Source organism: Ursus arctos, unplaced genomic scaffold, assembly GCF_023065955.2.
Source record: "Ursus arctos isolate Adak ecotype North America unplaced genomic scaffold, UrsArc2.0 scaffold_14, whole genome shotgun sequence".
Classification (NCBI taxonomy): Eukaryota; Metazoa; Chordata; class Mammalia; order Carnivora; family Ursidae; genus Ursus; species Ursus arctos.
Window position 1 is genome coordinate 39,343,248 of NW_026622808.1, and position 17,994 is coordinate 39,361,241.

Sequence of the window (17,994 nt, forward strand, 5' to 3'; positions counted from 1 at the left end):
GACCATGACCTGAGCCGAAGGCAGATGCTTAACCAACTGAGCCACCCGGGCGCCCCAATTATGTGTTACTTCTAATGAAACTTCTATTCAGTGAAATATTGACCATTCTTTTAGAAGAGAAGCACTATAGAAAAAAATAGTAATCTTATTTTTCTGTTTTTTTCTCTTGCAGTGGATCTGTACAATAAATAACATATCCAAACAAATATATTTAAGTGAAAACCCAGAGGTAATATTTTTATTTTGTGGTATCCAGATCTGGCAAAAGTGAATAATTATTAATTTATTATTTATGTCATAATTCCTAAGTTCTGAAATCTTTTAATTTGCCGTTGAATGAGTAGCTTTAATAGATCCATGTATGAGATTTGGTCTTCCTAGAAAAATATTTCAAAAGTAACTGAAATCGGTCAGCTAACAAATTTTCACTGGGCATCAATGCTGTGTTTAGCTTTGGGTTGAGCACCATGGAGAAGGATACAAAAGAAAAAGCCATGGCTTTGCCCTCCAGGAGCCTGTGTGTATGAAAATACAAAACTAAAATTTTAACATTGTGTATAAAACTATGTAATTGAAAGCGTATGTAATGACTATAATCTTAAGATTTGAGAATGTTAAGATCAGTGTGGACTTTAGTTTTAGAGAAAATTGTGGAGATGGCAGAATCCTGAGCTGGCTAACATTTGTCCATGTTTTGAGGAAAAGAGAAGAAATTGCAGATATGAGAATAAAAACAAAGCATAAAGGCAGAAATGGTGTGTTTATGAAACCAGTAGTATAATTGGAGTTAAAGGTTCTTGTTAGAGAAAAGTAGCTGAAATGTGCATACAAATCACCTGGGGATCTTGTTAAAATGCAGATTAACATCTAGGGTGAGGTGGCCTGAACTCTCAGTTTTGCCAGTTATGCTTTGAGTAGCAAGGGTATCGAACCAGAATAATTTAGCTGTGTTAGTGAATCCAAGTATACAGGCAGAACCCAGGGGTGCAGAGAACTCTGGAAGGAATTACGTGGGTCCACACTGCAGCATAGTTGGGAAAAGACTTGGTTTAGGGCAGGAGCTGTGTGACCTCTGCCAGTCTCGGTGGGCCCATCTGTGCAATAAACTGGGCTGCCTCCCAGCCCTGTGCAGGGCTGATGATCTCAGTTGAAGCTGAGCAGGGCTGATTTCTCTAGGAAGCCCTCACCCTTCTAAGTCTTAAAACTGTTGTTGGTATTAATGGTTGATTAGACAGGAGCATCTGGGAACATGTAGGAGGCCATTATCCTAATTCAGGCATGAACTGAGGGTCTGAACAGAGTGGTAACCAAGAGAAGAGAGAAGAAATAACGCATTGTAGAAAGACGTAAGAAGAAATCGACCGGACTGGTTAGTAACTGACCAATGTAAAGGAGGAAGGAGACGAATTAAAGATGACTCTCAGGTTTTAAGCTCAAGTGAATGAAAAAACAATTTGAAAGAATTCTGTTTTTATCATAATGGCTTTGAGGTGCCAGTCAAGACACATAGGATTTCAATGCCTAGGAACAAGTTTTGAATTAAAGAAACAATATTTCATTACCTCCAAAATATTAGTAACTTCTGTTAGTTGTATAATAATGAGTGTAATCTAAGAAAATCAGTGCTAATTGTAGAGAAGCCTCTTGCTTGCAGTAATTTGATCTCTTGACAGGTTAGCTTTTCTTTCCACTTATGTTACTTGGGAGCGCCAAAAACTGAAAATGGAAGTTGGATGACCTGTTAATATCTAGGGAATACATGGTGAATACAGTGTTTGGATTTGAATAATTCAGGGTTCTTACTTTTCCCACAAATTATCAGAACTCTAAATTTTAAGTAGTATTTTCCAGATTATCTAGAATTACTTTATCTGTATTTAATGAGGGAAGAAATTCTGATCTGTTTGTGGCATTGTCTTGGTATTTTTCCTAACTGTAAGACACAGAAATGCAAAAAGTTATGTGATTTTTTTTTTCTAATGTAATTACTACTTTATGTAGCCAGTGTTTGAAATAAAACAGTAAGTTTAAAAATATTTCTTATAGGAAGATTTTCTTTCAGATTTTGGCCTGAAAATACCCATGATAACTTCATCAATAAATACATAGATATTTCTGAGCATAAATATATTCTGGAAGATCATGAAAACTTCAGCAGTATAGCTATAAAATATTCTTATATTTTTGATATTTTGTGGCTATTCCTACTCCTAAATTTCTTTATTTAGCAAATGTATTGAGCACTCATATCATTGGTGCTGTATTAGGTGCTAACAATACAAACCTTAATCCAAAAAATCTGGTAGTTAAATATTTAAAGATCTAGGTCTGTAAGAAGTAAGAGGAAGCTTAAGTTAGAATGTTATGAAGTTATTAACGTGTCTTAATATTAAGTGTGGAACTATTTAGTAACTCCAATTTGCATTTTAAATGTAACTCAGGAACATTCTGACAATTGTATTCAAACTTTTGGTTTCTTGCTTTACTAATTCTAGTCCTTTTTAAAAAACAAAATAGGAAATTGCTGCACGAGTAAATCAGTCAGCTTTGGAAGCGGTCACTCCTTCCCCATCTTTCCAGCAGAGGCATGAGAGTCTGCGGCCGGCAGCGTGAGTTACCAGACTTTGGGTTATTTAAAACTATATGGACTTTTGAAAGTGTCCGCAAACACTTTGCTTTTAGCAGTGCTACTTACATTAGTATGAACTAGTTCCCCCAAAACATAGAAAGTGTATTTTCAAGTTGGTAAATTTACCAGCAAGCGTGCTAAACAAATAACAATTCCAAAGTGCCCGACTGCTTTATCTCTAGATTGAGATCATTTATGTTTTTGAATTTAGTCATTGGAAAGAAAACCCTGTTATTGAAATTTTTTCTACTCTCTTTGACTTACAAAATTGTATTTTCGTTTCTCATAGTTTGTATTCAATTTCAAAAGGAGAAAACTAAATGCAGTGCCTTCTGGTTTTCTTCTGTGCTCAGACAATCTCGGCCACCAACAGCTCGAACCAGCAGCTCGGGATCCTTAGGATCGGAGTCCACGAATTTGGCTGCCCTTTCTCTGGACTCTCTCGTTGCTCCAGACACTCCGATACAGTTTGACATCATTTCTCCTGTGTGTGAAGATCAGCCTGGTCAGGCAAAAGCCTTTGGCCAGGGAGGCAGGTAGGCGATGGCGTCACTAGGATCTTGTTCTGTGGTCTGTAGGGCTTATGATTCCCTTTTTGCAGTTGAGGGTCCTCTCTCACATTTGTGTATCAATTATGTGGTACTTTCTTTAATTACCTAATTTTGATGGTCAGGAAAGAATCGTGCAGGTTTTCCTGTTTTGTGTCTCAGTTAAACAAGCGAAGATACTTTAGTTCTAAAAATACTTAATTTTGAATTGCTTATCAGATCTACTTCTGGTATTTGCTCTTAAAATTACAGAAGAAAATTGATAGTCCTATCTTTAGGTCATGACTATATTTTAGAAATTGAGCATAATACATGTGCTATAGGTTTTTAAGAAAAATATCATCTTGGGTCAGATTAAGAATCTCCAGGGGTGTCTGGGTGGCTCAGTCGTTAAGCGTCTGTCTTTGGCTCAGGGCGTGATCCCACCGTTCTGGGATCAAGCCCCACATCAGGCTCCTCTGCTATGAGCCTGCTTCTTCCTCTCCCACTCCCCCTGCTTGTGTTCCCTCTCTTGTTGGCTGTCTCTATCTCTGTCAAATAAATAAAAAATCTTAAAAAAAAAATCTCCAGGAAGGTACTAAAACATTATCATGCATGAATTATTAATAAATCATCTTTTGGTTATATAACAAGAAATGTGAAAGCTGTTAGAATTTTTCTTTGGCTAATAAATTGATACTAATTTGGATATACATGGCTATGACCAAGAAAAAATAATTTGTATTTGATCACAGAAATATACTTAGCATTTGATATAATAGTTCAGACATGAATTACAGAGAATGATTTCATGTTATCTTATGCCAACATTAATGCCACTTAGCTCTCTGTTTGCTTACAAAGTCTGTTTTGAATTATATTTTTTTCCTTCATTGTGAGTGTGCCAAGAGCCACTCACACTGAGGAAGGAGGTAGCTCCCATCACTAATTAGGCTTTTCTTCTTGCCTTCTGTTATGTATGCCTTGAGAAATACATGTTTAAAACTAGAAAATGTTCAAATTAGCATAATTAACTTGCAGTATGTACTTAGAGGACCTAAAAAGAGGTTTTTACAATCCTAGAAAGGCCCTAGCATTTTTCTTGAGTAGCTAGAATTGAAGCTAAATCAGCTGTTCTGTCCCCCCTTTATTTAAATTCAGGGACTTTCTCAACGTGGTTTATAGATATTGGGGTGTGTGTGTGTTGTGTGTCTACATTTCAGTTCATCCACCTCTTCTGGAATGAAGCAGCATTGAGTTCAGCTTAAGTGTGAAGGCGGGGGCCTTCGTCAGAATAAGGTGGTCATCGGTAGTGTTCCTTAACAGGATACGGTATTTTAGAGCTTTGTAAAAGATGAATGTACACGTTTTTGTGATTCTTAGTTTTTAACTCCAGTTTCAATGATTGAGATTTCTTCCATATGGCTCATGATAACTGACCATTGGTTCCTAATTTTTCAAAAACTTTTCAGGCGCACAAATCCATTTGGAGAATCTGGAGGAGGTACAAAATCTGAAACTGAAGGTAAAAGAGATGTGCAATATTCTTGTATTTTAAAAATTCTCAGTAGTAAACTGTGTGAAGAATTTGTTGTTTATTCTGATATATGCTGTTTTAATGGTAGCTTTACTTCACAGTTTCTTTTTGCTTATAGTACTCAAAGTAGCAAAACTTAATCAGGCTTAAAGATTTCATTAAAATTATAGAATATCATACTTTGGACCTCACAGTCAAATTCTCAATGCAGAAGATACCCTTTAAGCTTTTCCTATCAGGTGATGTTATCATCTGGTACTAGAGCATTAACTTTTTTTCTTTTTTCAGTAACTATTTGTTTTGATAAATTTCAAACTTAAAAGCTATAAGAATAGTACAGGGAATTTTTTTTTACTCAGAACCATCAATTGTTGAAGCCTAACCTTTTGCTATTTGAATTAGAGATCTTAATTTTTCCTATGACTTGAACACTGTAGTTAGGAATAATTTCTAAATACTTCTAGGTTGAATTTTTCACTAGAAAATCTAAAAGGTGACAATTGTATTTTATTCTTAAGGCAGGGAAATGTGGGTTTTAAAGATATGTAATGTACTTTGTTCTTTCATAGATTCTATTCTTCATCAGTTATTTATTGTCCGATTCCTTGGTTCTATGGAGGTGAAATCAGATGATAATCCAGATGTTGTTTATGAAACAATGAGGCAAATCCTAGCTGCCCGGGCCATCCATAACATCTTTCGTATGACAGAATCACATTTATTAGTCTCTTGTGATTGTTTAAAGTAAGTAATGGCCTCCCCCTTAAAAACTATAAGAAAAAATGTTTAATTTCAGCCTAATTAAAATTTGTTTTCCAAATTTTTAATTACAGGTTAATTGATCCACAGACACAAGTTACAAGGCTCACAGTGAGTTCTACATGTTTAAAGCTTTATTGGAAGTCTCTTTGTGCATATACACATCTATATCGTTATAATAACTCTGATCGTATGTATTGAAATATGCTATTAATTATGATTGGCTAAGTTATAATAAGCCTATGACCATCTCTCCCCAAAAATTTATAATTGAACATTCCATGTACTTAAAGAATCAGTGCAATCTGGCATGAAATGTAGTTTTTTAGTATATAATGTGTGCTGCCTAGTTAATGGGATAAACACTAACAGTAGAAATTAAAAGGTGAACATGATTGAGTTTATTTTATGATTACCTGTGTTGAAATAGGTGGAGGTACGTGCTCTTAATCAATTAATAATATGGACCATTTTGGTTACTGAATTTGATTTTGTAAACTGTGTAAATGACTAATAAGTTCAATATTCAACAGTGTCTTATTCTGCCTGGTAATCCAAACCAGATAAGACATTTTTGTTCTTTGATTGCCATTCTGTTAAGAAAAAAACTTGGCTTTAATGTTCTGTTTATAATATTTTTATAACTTAGTACCTGAATTTGTCATGTTGAAGAGTGCACTTGTATTTGAAAAAATCTCGTGTTTGCTTCTGATGTTTTCTGTGGCAGTTTCCATTACCCAGTGTAGTTTTGTACGCTACACACCAGGAAAATAAGAGGCTTTTTGGATTTGTTCTTCGGACATCAGGAGGGAGAAGTGAAAGTAATCTGTCATCAGTCTGCTATATATTTGAATCAAACAATGAGGGAGAAAAGGTACATGACTTTTCAAAATGTGTTTCTGTTATGAAATATATATCCTAGTTGAAGTCCTTAGTAAGATTTCTGGAAAAAAACAAATTTGGCCTAATCCATCTGAGTTGTTTGACCAAAGCCTATTGGCTCTGAAGATAGCTGAGCTGGTGGGTAGTTTGGGTCTTCTGACTACAGACCAGGTCTTCCCTGGCCATTGGTAACTGCTGCAATCTTCTGGGCTCATGAACTTACTCTGGGAATGCAGAGTATTCCCATAATCAGCCTTTCTCAGCTGTTTTCAGCTTAGAGCAACATCAGCCCCGGCTTGCTTCATTCTTTGCAGACCTTACCATTTCAGTAAGGAATTTGAGATACCAGGAAGGTGAGGTATGTGACAGGTGAGACCCAGCAGCAGAAACTCAGGGACTCTGAAGAAAATACACAGATGCTTCATTTGGGGGCTGGAACTTTTTTTTTTTTTTTTTTTTTGAGAGCATGAGCAGGGGGAGGGGCAGTGGGAGAGGGAGAGAATCTCAAGCATACTCTGCACTGAGCAAAGAGCCCAACATGGGACTCAACTCTGAGATCATGACCTGGGCCGAAATCAAGAGTCCGATGCTTATCCAAATGAGCCAGGTGCCCTGGGGCTGGAACATTCTTAAATCAGCTTTTACTTGAAGCAGTATATTATAATGTGTTATAAATCTAGTTATATCAGCCATTTCGATACTTGAAATTATTACTTCGATGTGAGAAATGCCTGAGTTTTTCCTACTTTTTCCCCCTTTAGATTTGTGATTCTGTTGGTCTGGCAAAACAAATAGCTTTGCATGCAGAACTGGTAAGAATTCAAAATACTTAATTATCCAAGAATTTTTTTTTTTTTTTTTTTTAAGATTTTATTTATTTAGAGCTCACAGGCAAGGAGAGGGGCAGAGGGACAGGGAGAGAATCTCAAGCCGACTACTCACTGAGCACAGAGTTCTGTGCAGGGCTTGATATCATGACCAGAACCGAAATCAACAGTTGGATGCTTAACCAACTGAGCCCAAGTGCCCCTCCAAGAATGTTACCTAAAGTAATGTAAGAATTTTCATATTAGCAAGCAAATAAAATGATTTTGCTGTGCAAGGTTATCAGTGGATACTATTGCTGATACAGCATTTAGAATTTGTGACAGAGAGCCAGCGAGAGAGGGAACACAGCAGGGGGAGTGGGAGAGGAAGAAGCAGGCTCACAGCAGAGGAGCCCGACGTGGGACTCGATCCCGGCACGCCGGGATCACGCCCTGAGCCGAAGACAGACGCTTTAACGACTGCGCTACCCAGGCGCCCCTGCTTGATACAGCATTTAGAATTTGGATAAGGGACTAAGAATATAAATTTTTAGTGTTTTCATATAAATATAAAAAATATGAAAAGGTTACAAAGGCAATATTAACTGAAAAGTCTAAAATTTAAAATTATTTCATATTTAATTCATTAGTTGTATTCGTCTGTTTTTCAGGATCGTCGGGCATCAGAAAAACAAAAAGAAATAGAAAGGGTAAAAGAGAAGCAACAGAAAGAACTCAGTAAACAAAAACAAATTGAAAAGGTATGTAGTCCTAGTATCTAGATCTTCTCTGATGTAATGTTTATGAAATTTCCTTAATTTGGGACTGTGATTTTCAGATTTGAATTTCCAAGTGACAGTCTGTTTCTGCCTCCTCAGCCACTGTATAACCAGATGGTTCATAGCACAGCAGAAAAGGAAGAGATCTGTCTTCTGAGAGGATGTTTACATTGTAGTTACTGACATGTAGTTGACTTGCTGCTTAGCAGACATACCAGAACTTTTATGTTTCCATATTCTAGTGAAGGTTGTTGCTATCAAAGCAGGTCTTTTGAGAGGCCGTGTGTGTGTGTGTATAGACTTAACTGCCATTGCTGACATCTTTATTAGTCTCCAGGAATGTATATATATTTATATAAATACTTAGTGGTACCAGGAGTGTCAAATCATTGTCCATCCAACAGGATAATTTTAAGTTAGGCAAGTTTCAGAGCAAAATCTGGAGAATGCATTAGATAGTGATGCATGAGATTGTAAGACCCAGTTATGGGTTGTGGCATTGGCAGTGGAAAAGAGAGCTTTGTGGGATACTTTGAGTACAGATCAGCAGGAATTGGAAATGGATTGGACTTATGGACAATGAAGTTGAAGCTTCCTTGCTAGGTTAGGCTAAGAGAGGGTGACAACTGATTTAGCAAGATAAGTTGGACAGAGGGGGAAGGGTAGGGATGTGGAGTGATCCATTTTGAGCCTTTTATGGGGTAGATTGTGAGAGAGAACAATGGTCTGAATGTTGTTGTTGGCCATAAAAATGGAGAAGAGGGCAATGTTAGCTTTTATAGGAGTTCTCCAACAGTGCCAAAATTCACTTCGGAGTTGCACTGTTTGTGTGTAGCCTTTGTTTTCGGTAAGTTGCCAGAATTATGCATAAATGTTTATGACAGAAGGATTGAAGTGGCTTAAGTATGTATTTTAAATGCATAGTTTTGCTTTTGGTTGCAAACAATAGTTTCTTTTCTGTCTTTTCTACTAGGACTTAGAAGAACAAAGTCGCTTGATAGCTGCTTCCAGTAGACCAAACCAAGCCAGTAGTGAGGGGCAGTTTGTTGTCCTTAGCAGTAGCCAGTCAGAAGAGAGTGATTTGGGAGAAGAAGGAAAGAAAAGAGAGTCAGAAGCATGAACTTATCCTTGCTTTTTGGTTGGTATTTCCCCCCCTTGGAATTTATTGACAGTTTCTGTGGTGAAATGGCACAAGGTAACAACTATGTTGAAATATCAAGGAGACTAAAGTTTATCTTTGCTTGTTTAACTTCACTTTTTAAAATAAGATTGACCTTGATCACTTAGGTTGGCATTGATTTTTCTTTTTTCCTTAAAAATAATATACTATGCAGTAACATCAAATTCCACGTGTCAAAGAGAAACCTGTTCATCTCCTTGAAGTAGATTGCTGAGGAATTACACTTGCTCAAGCCTTTTTTTCCTTCAAAAAGTGAACTTATCTTGTATTGTAATTGGCTCTGACCATAAGAAACCTGTTATCTTCAGCTTCAGGTAGTATGGATATGCTCCGTCTTCTCATTAGGAACATTTTTGCTGGCAGTGAGGAAGCTTTCAACTGAATCAGTTCAAAACCCTTTATACAGAGAATTCTACAAGTTTGCAAATATTTTAATTATTAAATGTGCAATAGAACTTTTATATAAAATAATTAGAAAAGATTTTAGACTTAAGGTTTCAAATTGTGGCAGGTGGTACTGTGATTTCAGGGCACTTTCTTAGATTGCTCACATTTCTCTGATGTATTACACCTGATGCCAGTGGGAAAGAAGCTTAAGTGTCTTCAGTTCAAGATTGATACAGCCCGGGGCATGTAATTCTCACTTTCTTAGTTCTCAGGTTGGGACTTGTATTATTGCTGCAGAGCAGTAATGGTTAAAATAAGATTTTGGAATTTATTAAAAGGGATTTTTTTTGTTCAAGTACATTTTAGATTAGGACTTAACATGTAAAGATATTGTTAGAGGATAACTTCGTATTTTCTGCATTGCGTGAAATAATTTTTATTGAAAATCAAGTGACGTTTCAAAAGAAATTCTATAACAGTTGTTTCCTGCTTAAAGTAAAAATGCCCAGAGTTTAGTTTAGAAGATGTAATCTTTTAAATTTCAGACTGATATGCACAGTATTTTCATAATTCCATGTTTTGATAAAATACTGATCACCACTTTATATCCACAAAGGCAAATAACTAATATATGAGAATAGAATTTGCACTAATTATTGTAAATACTTGTACTCTCAAATGAGTAAAAGGTCTAATTCCATGAAAGATTGAAAGGAAATTGAATGTTTGGTTTAACAGTGACCAAGGAAGATTTTTAGCTTGGTGCCAAGGTTAAAATGACATTTCTCTACTGCCATGTCAAAACTTGATTTGATTTTTTTTTAACATTGCTGATAGAAATTATGTTCCTTTGTTTCACATGTAAAACTATATAGAATCAAGGTAGTTAAATATATTGAATAAAATAGTCATTTAAAATTTTCAAGAGATTAGCCACTTCAAGACTAATTATATAAGGGAAAAAGCCCTTTGTTCTTTGCTACAGTCTTTCCTTAGTTCTGAGTTAGAGACGGCATCTGTTTTAGCTCTCACAATACCGGGTGGCTGTTCCACACTGTATGCACACTGGTTTCTGTGGAAGGGGATAATTATGTATAGGATCATGATATTCTTTGTATCCATGTGCCAAATGGGAATAATGATTACTTGATAATCATTATTTTGAAGCCCTATGTTACCAAAACCTATAGTAACAAAGTAGAAGTTGATGGAATACTTTTGAAGAAGGCTGATTTCGTGCTTACTAAGAGGGAATGTTTTCACAGTAGTTGGTCCATCATTCTTTTGGTAGAAGTTGAAATTTCTGTGCTCAGCACTTGATTAGTCATGGTAGGTCCTGCTCTTAAGACCTTTTTGAGAATTAGTAAGCTCTCTGTTTCATAAAGTCTTTTGTTTATGCTAGTAAGTGGTCACCTCACAGTTCAGATGAAACTGGTCACCGACGATGCAGGTGGTGACCTCAGGAGGCAGTGCTACTAGGCTGCTGCTGTGCCTGGTCGCGAGGTGCTCCCCATCACCAGTACTCTGGCTGCCCAAAGGCTAGAGGCACTGGCCGACTTGGGGATGCTGGACAAACTATAGATCCTTTTAAGTCATGTTTTGATAGGAATTTCGACAACAGCACACCCATTTCCACAGATCAGACCAAAGAGCATTCCAACACCAAATAGAAGTTGTGTGTGGAATTTTAGATATTTCAACTTTTGGTCCATTGCTATAGAACTATATGAACTATTCCATATTGCAGATAGTTAAGCATCAACTTTAAAAAACTCACCTTTTTTGTTTGAAGAAGGCTGCCTGTGGGTTTCTGCATAATGTTAAAGCTGATCTTGGTTTGTTACCTTTGAAATCCCTTCTGGCTCTTGGATGCTTTGGTGATGATTGAATTAGAATTTGGGATAGCTTTCTCAGATTCAGTCTTACACTTGTTTTAGAAATTAACAAAATCGATTCTTTAAAAGAAATAAAGTCTACCTAATTCAGCTATGCACTCTGCTACCTATAGGAACAGTACTTTTCTAACGATGGTAATGAAGTCAATAGACAGGAAACTAATTACTCCTTCTCCCTTTAAAAATTTTAAAACTTGCTAACAACAGACTGAACAGAGATCCCCAAAGCCAGTCTAGTTTTTGGCATTTCTACAATGATTAGTTTGTGTTTAATTTCAAAAGAATTCTGAGGCTCTAGGCGTGGTGAAATTGCTTTTATGCTTGGGAAAAGGGTAGTAGGGTATGCACAACATTCTATGTAATATACAGTCTTGTGTGGTAAAGGCATCTGAGTTAAGTTTGTGTAGGAACTCCAATGTTTAAGATTTGAATCTTACTATAAATGCTGACAGACCCTAAGATCCCATGTATTGCAAAACCTTCTGCTACCTGAATAAAATGAAAATACTAACATTGGTTTTGACAACCTCCTAGCATTCAAATTGTACTTTAAATATTCAAACACACTGATTGTAGCAAGCAAGCCTCTCATTTTATTTTAAGCAACCTTGGCTTACTCTTTCATGGATTTTCTTCTTCTGCATCAATAACACAAAGATTTGAAACTGGAACTATACTACACTTTTTAACTAGTCTCTTGTGGCTGTACTCATGTAATTTACTTCAGCTAAAATGAGAACTGGGATTAAGTTATAACTAATGTGCAAAACTGCTTTGTATATTTGGTGATTTTGTAATGTTAAGTGAATTGGTTCTTATCTCACTGATACTATTAATCATGCATATATACAATTAAAAATCATGCTACATTTCCCTTTAGAATTGAAGAACTCAACTTTACGTAATGGTGGTATACATGTGGGGTGGAGAGCTTATTTTTTTCATTTTGTCAAAGTAGGTATTCTCTGACAAGGCTCCAGGATATATGCTGTTAGGAGATTTTTAATGTATAATAAAGTCCATGATTTTTGTATAGTCTTTTTTGTATGAAGTATTTGATATATACTCTCTGAATTTTATTTCAAGTAATTCCAAATGATGCTTGTGAAACAAATGGACTTTTTAATATAACATTTAAAATTACACATCTAGCCCCACTGCAATTCCATAACAGCTAAAATGAAAAAAAAAAAAAAAAAAAAAAAGATGTCACTTACCTGGGAAATAATACAAATTCCTCACTAGTGACTTTTTTCCTTTTAGAAAAACAGACTGCTCAATAATTATCCTGGACATGTTACAGACAATATATACTTGCTATGGTTGGCCCTATTCAAAGAAATAAATATAATTTAAAGGGGCAGGTTATTGTATACACCAGCTTAAGTGGGTTGGCCTGTAATTTTAATACTAACATATATTTGGCTCATGTGCTCTTTATATTTTTTTTCCTATAACACCAAGTTCTTTTCTTCTACTGGGAGTTTCTGTTCTAATTTGTTTTTATAAAATATATATACTTTTAGAAGGTCCAGGAGTAGGTGAAACTATAGAATTATATAATTTATCTAAGTGTATGTATATCCTAAATATATTTGTATATTGACATATCTATAATCCACTACTCACTTATAAACGGACACCACAATTTGATTAAAAAAATAAAAATTATTCATGCTAGCAAATTTTGCAAGTTTTTAATGTGAAAATTGTATCATAAAAGTAATTTTAAGTCTGTGCTTACTCAATTAGTCTGTATAGCCATGAATCCCTACATCAGAAAGAAGTCCTATAACTTCAGTTTCCCTAAGATGGACTGTATTATGCTAAAAAAGTATACTAACAGTAAACATATAAACAACAAGGCTATGTTGACTGGGTCTGTGGTGAAAATGGACCTACATCATCCTGCCTACCACTCTGTTCTTATTGATGTGCCATCTAAATGCCACATGAGGTGGCTGAATATATATCTTCTTTGCTCATTTTTTCACATATACAAACCTGTACTTACCCGCAGCGTAGAACATAGAGAAATAAAAAGTTAACCAACATTGTGTAACTGGTGAGAGAAGTTTATAGCAATACAGGCCTGCCTCAAGAAGCAAGAAAAATCTCAAAAAACCTAACTTTACATCTAAAGGAACTAGATAAAGAACAAAGAAAACCCCACACCAGCAGAAGGAAGGAAATAATAAAGATTAGAGCAGAAATAAGTGATTTAGAAACAAAAAATAGAAAAGATCAATGAAACCAGGAGCTGGTTCATTGAAAAGATCAACAAAATTGATAAACCTCTAGCCAGACTCATAAAAAAATCGAAATAAAGTAGGAATAACACTACAGAAATATAATTGTAAGAGAGTACTATGAAAAATTATATGCTGACAAATTGGACAACCTAGAATAGATAAATTCTTAGAAGCATAACCTACCAAAACTGAAAAACTTGAATAGACCAATTACCAGTAAAGAAAATGAATCAGTAATAAACTCCCAATAAACAACAATCCAGGACCAGATGGCTTCAGAGGTAATTCTACCAAACTTTTACAGAATTAATACCTACTCTTCTCAAACAAGTCCGAAAAATAGAAGAGGAAGGAAAACTTCCAAATTTGTTCTATGAGGACAGTATCACCCTGATAGCAAAATCAGATAAAGACACCACCAAAAAAGTGAACTACGGGCCACTATCTCTGATGAACATAGATGCAGAAATCAAGAAAATACTAGCAAACAGAATCCAACAATACATTAAAAGAAACATTCACCACAATCGAGTGGGACTTATTCCCAGGATGCCAGGGTGGTTTGATATTCACAAATCAACATGATACATCACATCAATAAGAGGATAAAAACCATTTCATCCTAATAGATGCAGATGTTGACAAAGTACAACATCTATTCATGATAAAAACCCTCAACATGGGGGCTCCTGGGTGGTGCAGTCGTTAAGTGTCTGCCTTCGGCTCAGGGCGTGATCCCAGCATTCTGGGATCGAGCCCCGCATCAGGCTCCTCCGCTGGGAGCCTGCTTCTCCCTCTCCCACTCCCCCTGCTTGTGTTCCCTCTCTCGCTGGCTGTCTCTGTCAAATAAATAAAATCTTAAAAAAAAAAGAAACCCTCAACAAAGTATGTCTAGAGGGAACATACCACAATAAAGGCCACATATAAAACCCCAGTGAACATCATATTCATTGGGGAAAAGCCAAAAGCTTTTCCCCTAAGGTCAGGAACAAGACAAAGATGTCCACTCTCCCCACTTACTCAAGATAGTACTGGAAATCCTAGCCACAGTGGTTAGACAACAAAAAGAAAGAAAATGCATCTGAATTGGTAAGGAAGAAGTAAAACTTTCACTACATGCAGATGACATGATACTGTATATAGAAAGCCCTAAAGACTCCACCAAAAAATTGCTAGAACTGATAAATGAGCTCAAAGTTGCAGGACACAAAATCAATGTACAGAAATTGGTTGCATTCCTATACACTAATAATGAAGCAGCAGAAAGTGACATTAAAGGCAAACCAAGAAACAGACTCTTGAGAACAAACTGATGGTTACCAGAGGGGAGGTGGGTGGGGGGATGGGTTAAATAGATGATGGGGATTAAGGAGGGCACTTGTGATGATCACCAGGTATGTATGGAAGTGTTGAATCACTATATTGTACACCTGAAACTAATATCACACTATGTTAACTAAGTAGAATTTAAATAAAAACTTAAACCCCCCCATTTACAATTGCACCAAAAATAACAAAATATCTAGGAATAAATTTAACCAAAGAGATGAAAGACCCATACTCTGAACACTGTAAAACATTGATGAAAGAAACTGAAGATGACACAAAGAAATGGAAAGACATTCCATGCTCATGGATTGGAAAAACAAATATTGTTAAAATGTCTATACTACCCAAAGCAGTCTACAGATTTAATGCAATCCCTTTCAAAATACAGCATTTTTCTTGGAACTAGAACAATCCTAAAATTTATATGTAACCACAAAAGACCCTAAATAGCCAAAGCAATCTTGGAAAAGAAAAAACTGGAGGTATCATAGTTTCAGGCTTTCAAGTTACATTACAAAGCTGTAGTAATCAAAACGTATGGTACTGGCATAAGAATAGACGCTTAGCTCAATGGAACAGAATAGAAAACCCAGAAATAAGCCCACAATTCAATGGTCAATTAATCTTTGACAAAAGAGGCAAGAATATACAATGGGGAAAAGGTCTCTTCAACAAATGGTGTTGGGAAAACTGGAGCACTTTCTGACACCATACACAAAAATAAAATGTTTTAAGAACCTAAATGTGAGATGTGTAACTAAAAATCCTAGAAGAGAGCACAGGTAGTAATGTCTCTGACATCAACCATAGCAACATTTTTCTAGATATGTCTCCTGAGGCAAGGGAAACAAAAGCAAAAAAACAAACTATTGGGACTACATCAAAATAAAAAGATGGACAGCAAAAGAAACAATCAAAACTACAAGGCAGCCTGCTGAATGGGAGAGGATATTTGCAAATGACACATCCAATAAAGGGTTAGTATCAAAACAGATAACTGATAGAACTCAAACCCAAGAAACAAATAATCCAATTAAACAATGGGCAGAAGACATGAACAGACATTTCTCCAAAGAAGACATACAGATGGCCAACGGACACATGAAAAGATGCTCCACATCACTCATCAGGGAAATGCAAATCAAAACTATTATGAGATTCCTCACACTTGTCAGAATGGCTAAAATAAAAAACACAAGTGTTGGTGAGGATGTGGAGAAAAAGGAACACACGTGCACTGTTGGTGGGAATGCAAACTGGTGCAGCCACTGTGCAAAACATATGGAGTTTCCTCAAAAAGTTAAAAATAGAACTACCACATAATCCAATAACCACACTACTGGGTATTTACCCCCAAAATACAAATTCCTAATTTAAAGTGCTATATGCTCTGTTTATTGCATCATTATTTATAATAGCCAAATTATGGAAGCAGCCCAAGTGTCCATCAATAGATGAATGGATAAAGAAGAAGTGGTGTACATACACAATGGAATATTCAGCCATAAAAAAGAATGAAATTTGCCATTTGCAACAACATGGATGGATCTAGAGTATAATGCTAAGTGAAATAAGTCAGAGAAAGACAAATACCATGTGATTTTACCCATATGTGGAACTTAACAAATGAGCAAAGGGGGGAAAAAAGAAAAAAAAAAAAAAAGACCAAGAAATAGAATCTTGACTGTAGAGAACAAACTGATAGTTGCCGGGGGGGGGGGGGGGGATGGGTGAAATAGGTGATGGGGATTAAGGAAGGCACTTGTGATGAGCACTGAATAATGTATAGAATTATTGAATCACTATATTGTACACCTGAAACTAACACTGTATGTTAACTGGAAGGCATTAAAATAAATAAATATAACTTTCCATCAGTGAGCCCCTCTTGGGTGTTTAGTATTGCACTAGGTTCAGTACAGAATCATAAGCCACTTGAAAACACTTTTAATTTCTATTGAAGTGATAACATTAGCCAATAAATGGTAACCCTTAGCCAGGGTTTTGTAGAGAAAAGGACCACAAGTTTCCCATTTAATGATGACATTGCAATTGAAAGTTCTATTTCGGTTAACCGGAACATTCCACTTCAACGCAGGGCTCTACAAGTAAACACACACTTAGCTGGCCTTGGGACTTTTATACAAGAACAGCTAACTTGTAGGTCAAGTAATGGGGTCAGTATTTTAGTCAATGTAATTACTAAGACATTTTATGTATGTACTTCTCTATAAAAAGAATTAGTTATCTTGAATTATTAGAGGTGGAGGTGGCATCTGTTGTTTTGACATGTAGAAATGTAGTTCATACATTTAATGTAAAATCAATAGAGTGAGAACTGATGTATTTCTGCTAATTGAAATTTTAAGGCTTGGGTTTAGTTTTTTAATTAATTAATTAATTTTTTATTTTTTTAACTGCCGTTCAGAATGCTCCTGAGAAGCAATATCAAGTCCCCTGTAGGGACTTGAACTCATGATCCTGATCAAGACCTGAGCTGGGATCAAGAGTCGGACACTTAACTGACTGAGCCACTCGGGCTCCCTGAGAGACAATATTGAGCATATTAAGAAAGAATAGGAATACCAGTATTAAGAAAGAATGTAGACTGCATTGAGATTTTAGTGCAAGCTAAAGTGAGAAATAATCATATATAATAAGTCAAACTTTAAGAAATACAGCTTACAGAATTATACCTTTTCATCCAGAACAGTTTGACTACCAGGGTCCTGTGAAAATTCCTTGTTCATAAAGGTCGTATTCTTTGTAGAGGACATACGCTTTGAGACGGTTTGGCAACGGAAGGAAGGACATGAAGACCGGGCAGCGCAGACGTAGGCGCCCCATACACTGCCGGATCTTCAGGCGGCACAGATGTCTGAGGGGCCGAGGGTTTGCTAAAACGATAGAAACACATGTTATCCGAAGGAAAGAGAATTGCTTCATTTTTTAGTGATCTTAGGGTTTAGTCAGCAAATGTGTGTTAAACTTAAGCCACTCTAATTTGCATTTGCAGTGTCTAAATGGAAAAG

General features: G+C 36.0%; 2 protein-coding genes across 15 annotated transcripts in view; one reads left to right on the top strand and one right to left on the bottom strand.

The window, feature by feature from the left end:
• Positions 1-17,994, top strand: part of APPL1 (adaptor protein, phosphotyrosine interacting with PH domain and leucine zipper 1) — a 58,401-nt gene that overhangs the window by 21,989 nt on the left and 18,418 nt on the right. For 2 of the 6 annotated variants that reach the window (XM_026501077.4, XM_057311816.1), the window contains 10 exons: positions 173-229; positions 2,518-2,609; positions 2,983-3,165; positions 4,629-4,681; positions 5,263-5,437; positions 5,527-5,563; positions 6,180-6,326; positions 7,096-7,146; positions 7,812-7,901; positions 8,893-12,419. In XM_026501077.4, coding sequence (XP_026356862.1) covers positions 173-229; positions 2,518-2,609; positions 2,983-3,165; positions 4,629-4,681; positions 5,263-5,437; positions 5,527-5,563; positions 6,180-6,326; positions 7,096-7,146; positions 7,812-7,901; positions 8,893-9,039 — 1,032 coding nt within the window. In that variant the 3' untranslated portion in view covers positions 9,040-12,419. Of the gene's footprint in view, positions 1-172; positions 230-2,517; positions 2,610-2,982; positions 3,166-4,628; positions 4,682-5,262; positions 5,438-5,526; positions 5,564-6,179; positions 6,327-7,095; positions 7,147-7,811; positions 7,902-8,018; positions 12,420-17,994 lie in introns of those variants that run through there. The other 4 variants (XM_057311814.1, XM_057311817.1, XM_057311815.1 and 1 more) reach the window with 3 other exon arrangements.
• ASB14 (ankyrin repeat and SOCS box containing 14) overlaps positions 1-17,994 on the bottom strand; it is a 43,608-nt gene that overhangs the window by 6,610 nt on the left and 19,004 nt on the right. For 4 of the 9 annotated variants that reach the window (XM_044384944.3, XM_044384943.3, XM_044384939.3 and 1 more), the window contains 2 exons: positions 17,659-17,859; positions 7,761-8,970 (listed from right to left, as the gene is read on the bottom strand). In XM_044384944.3, coding sequence (XP_044240879.3) covers positions 17,681-17,859 — 179 coding nt within the window. In that variant the 3' untranslated portion in view covers positions 7,761-8,970; positions 17,659-17,680. Of the gene's footprint in view, positions 1-7,760; positions 8,971-9,217; positions 17,065-17,648; positions 17,860-17,994 lie in introns of those variants that run through there. The other 5 variants (XR_006409796.3, XR_007191805.2, XM_057311819.1 and 2 more) reach the window with 3 other exon arrangements.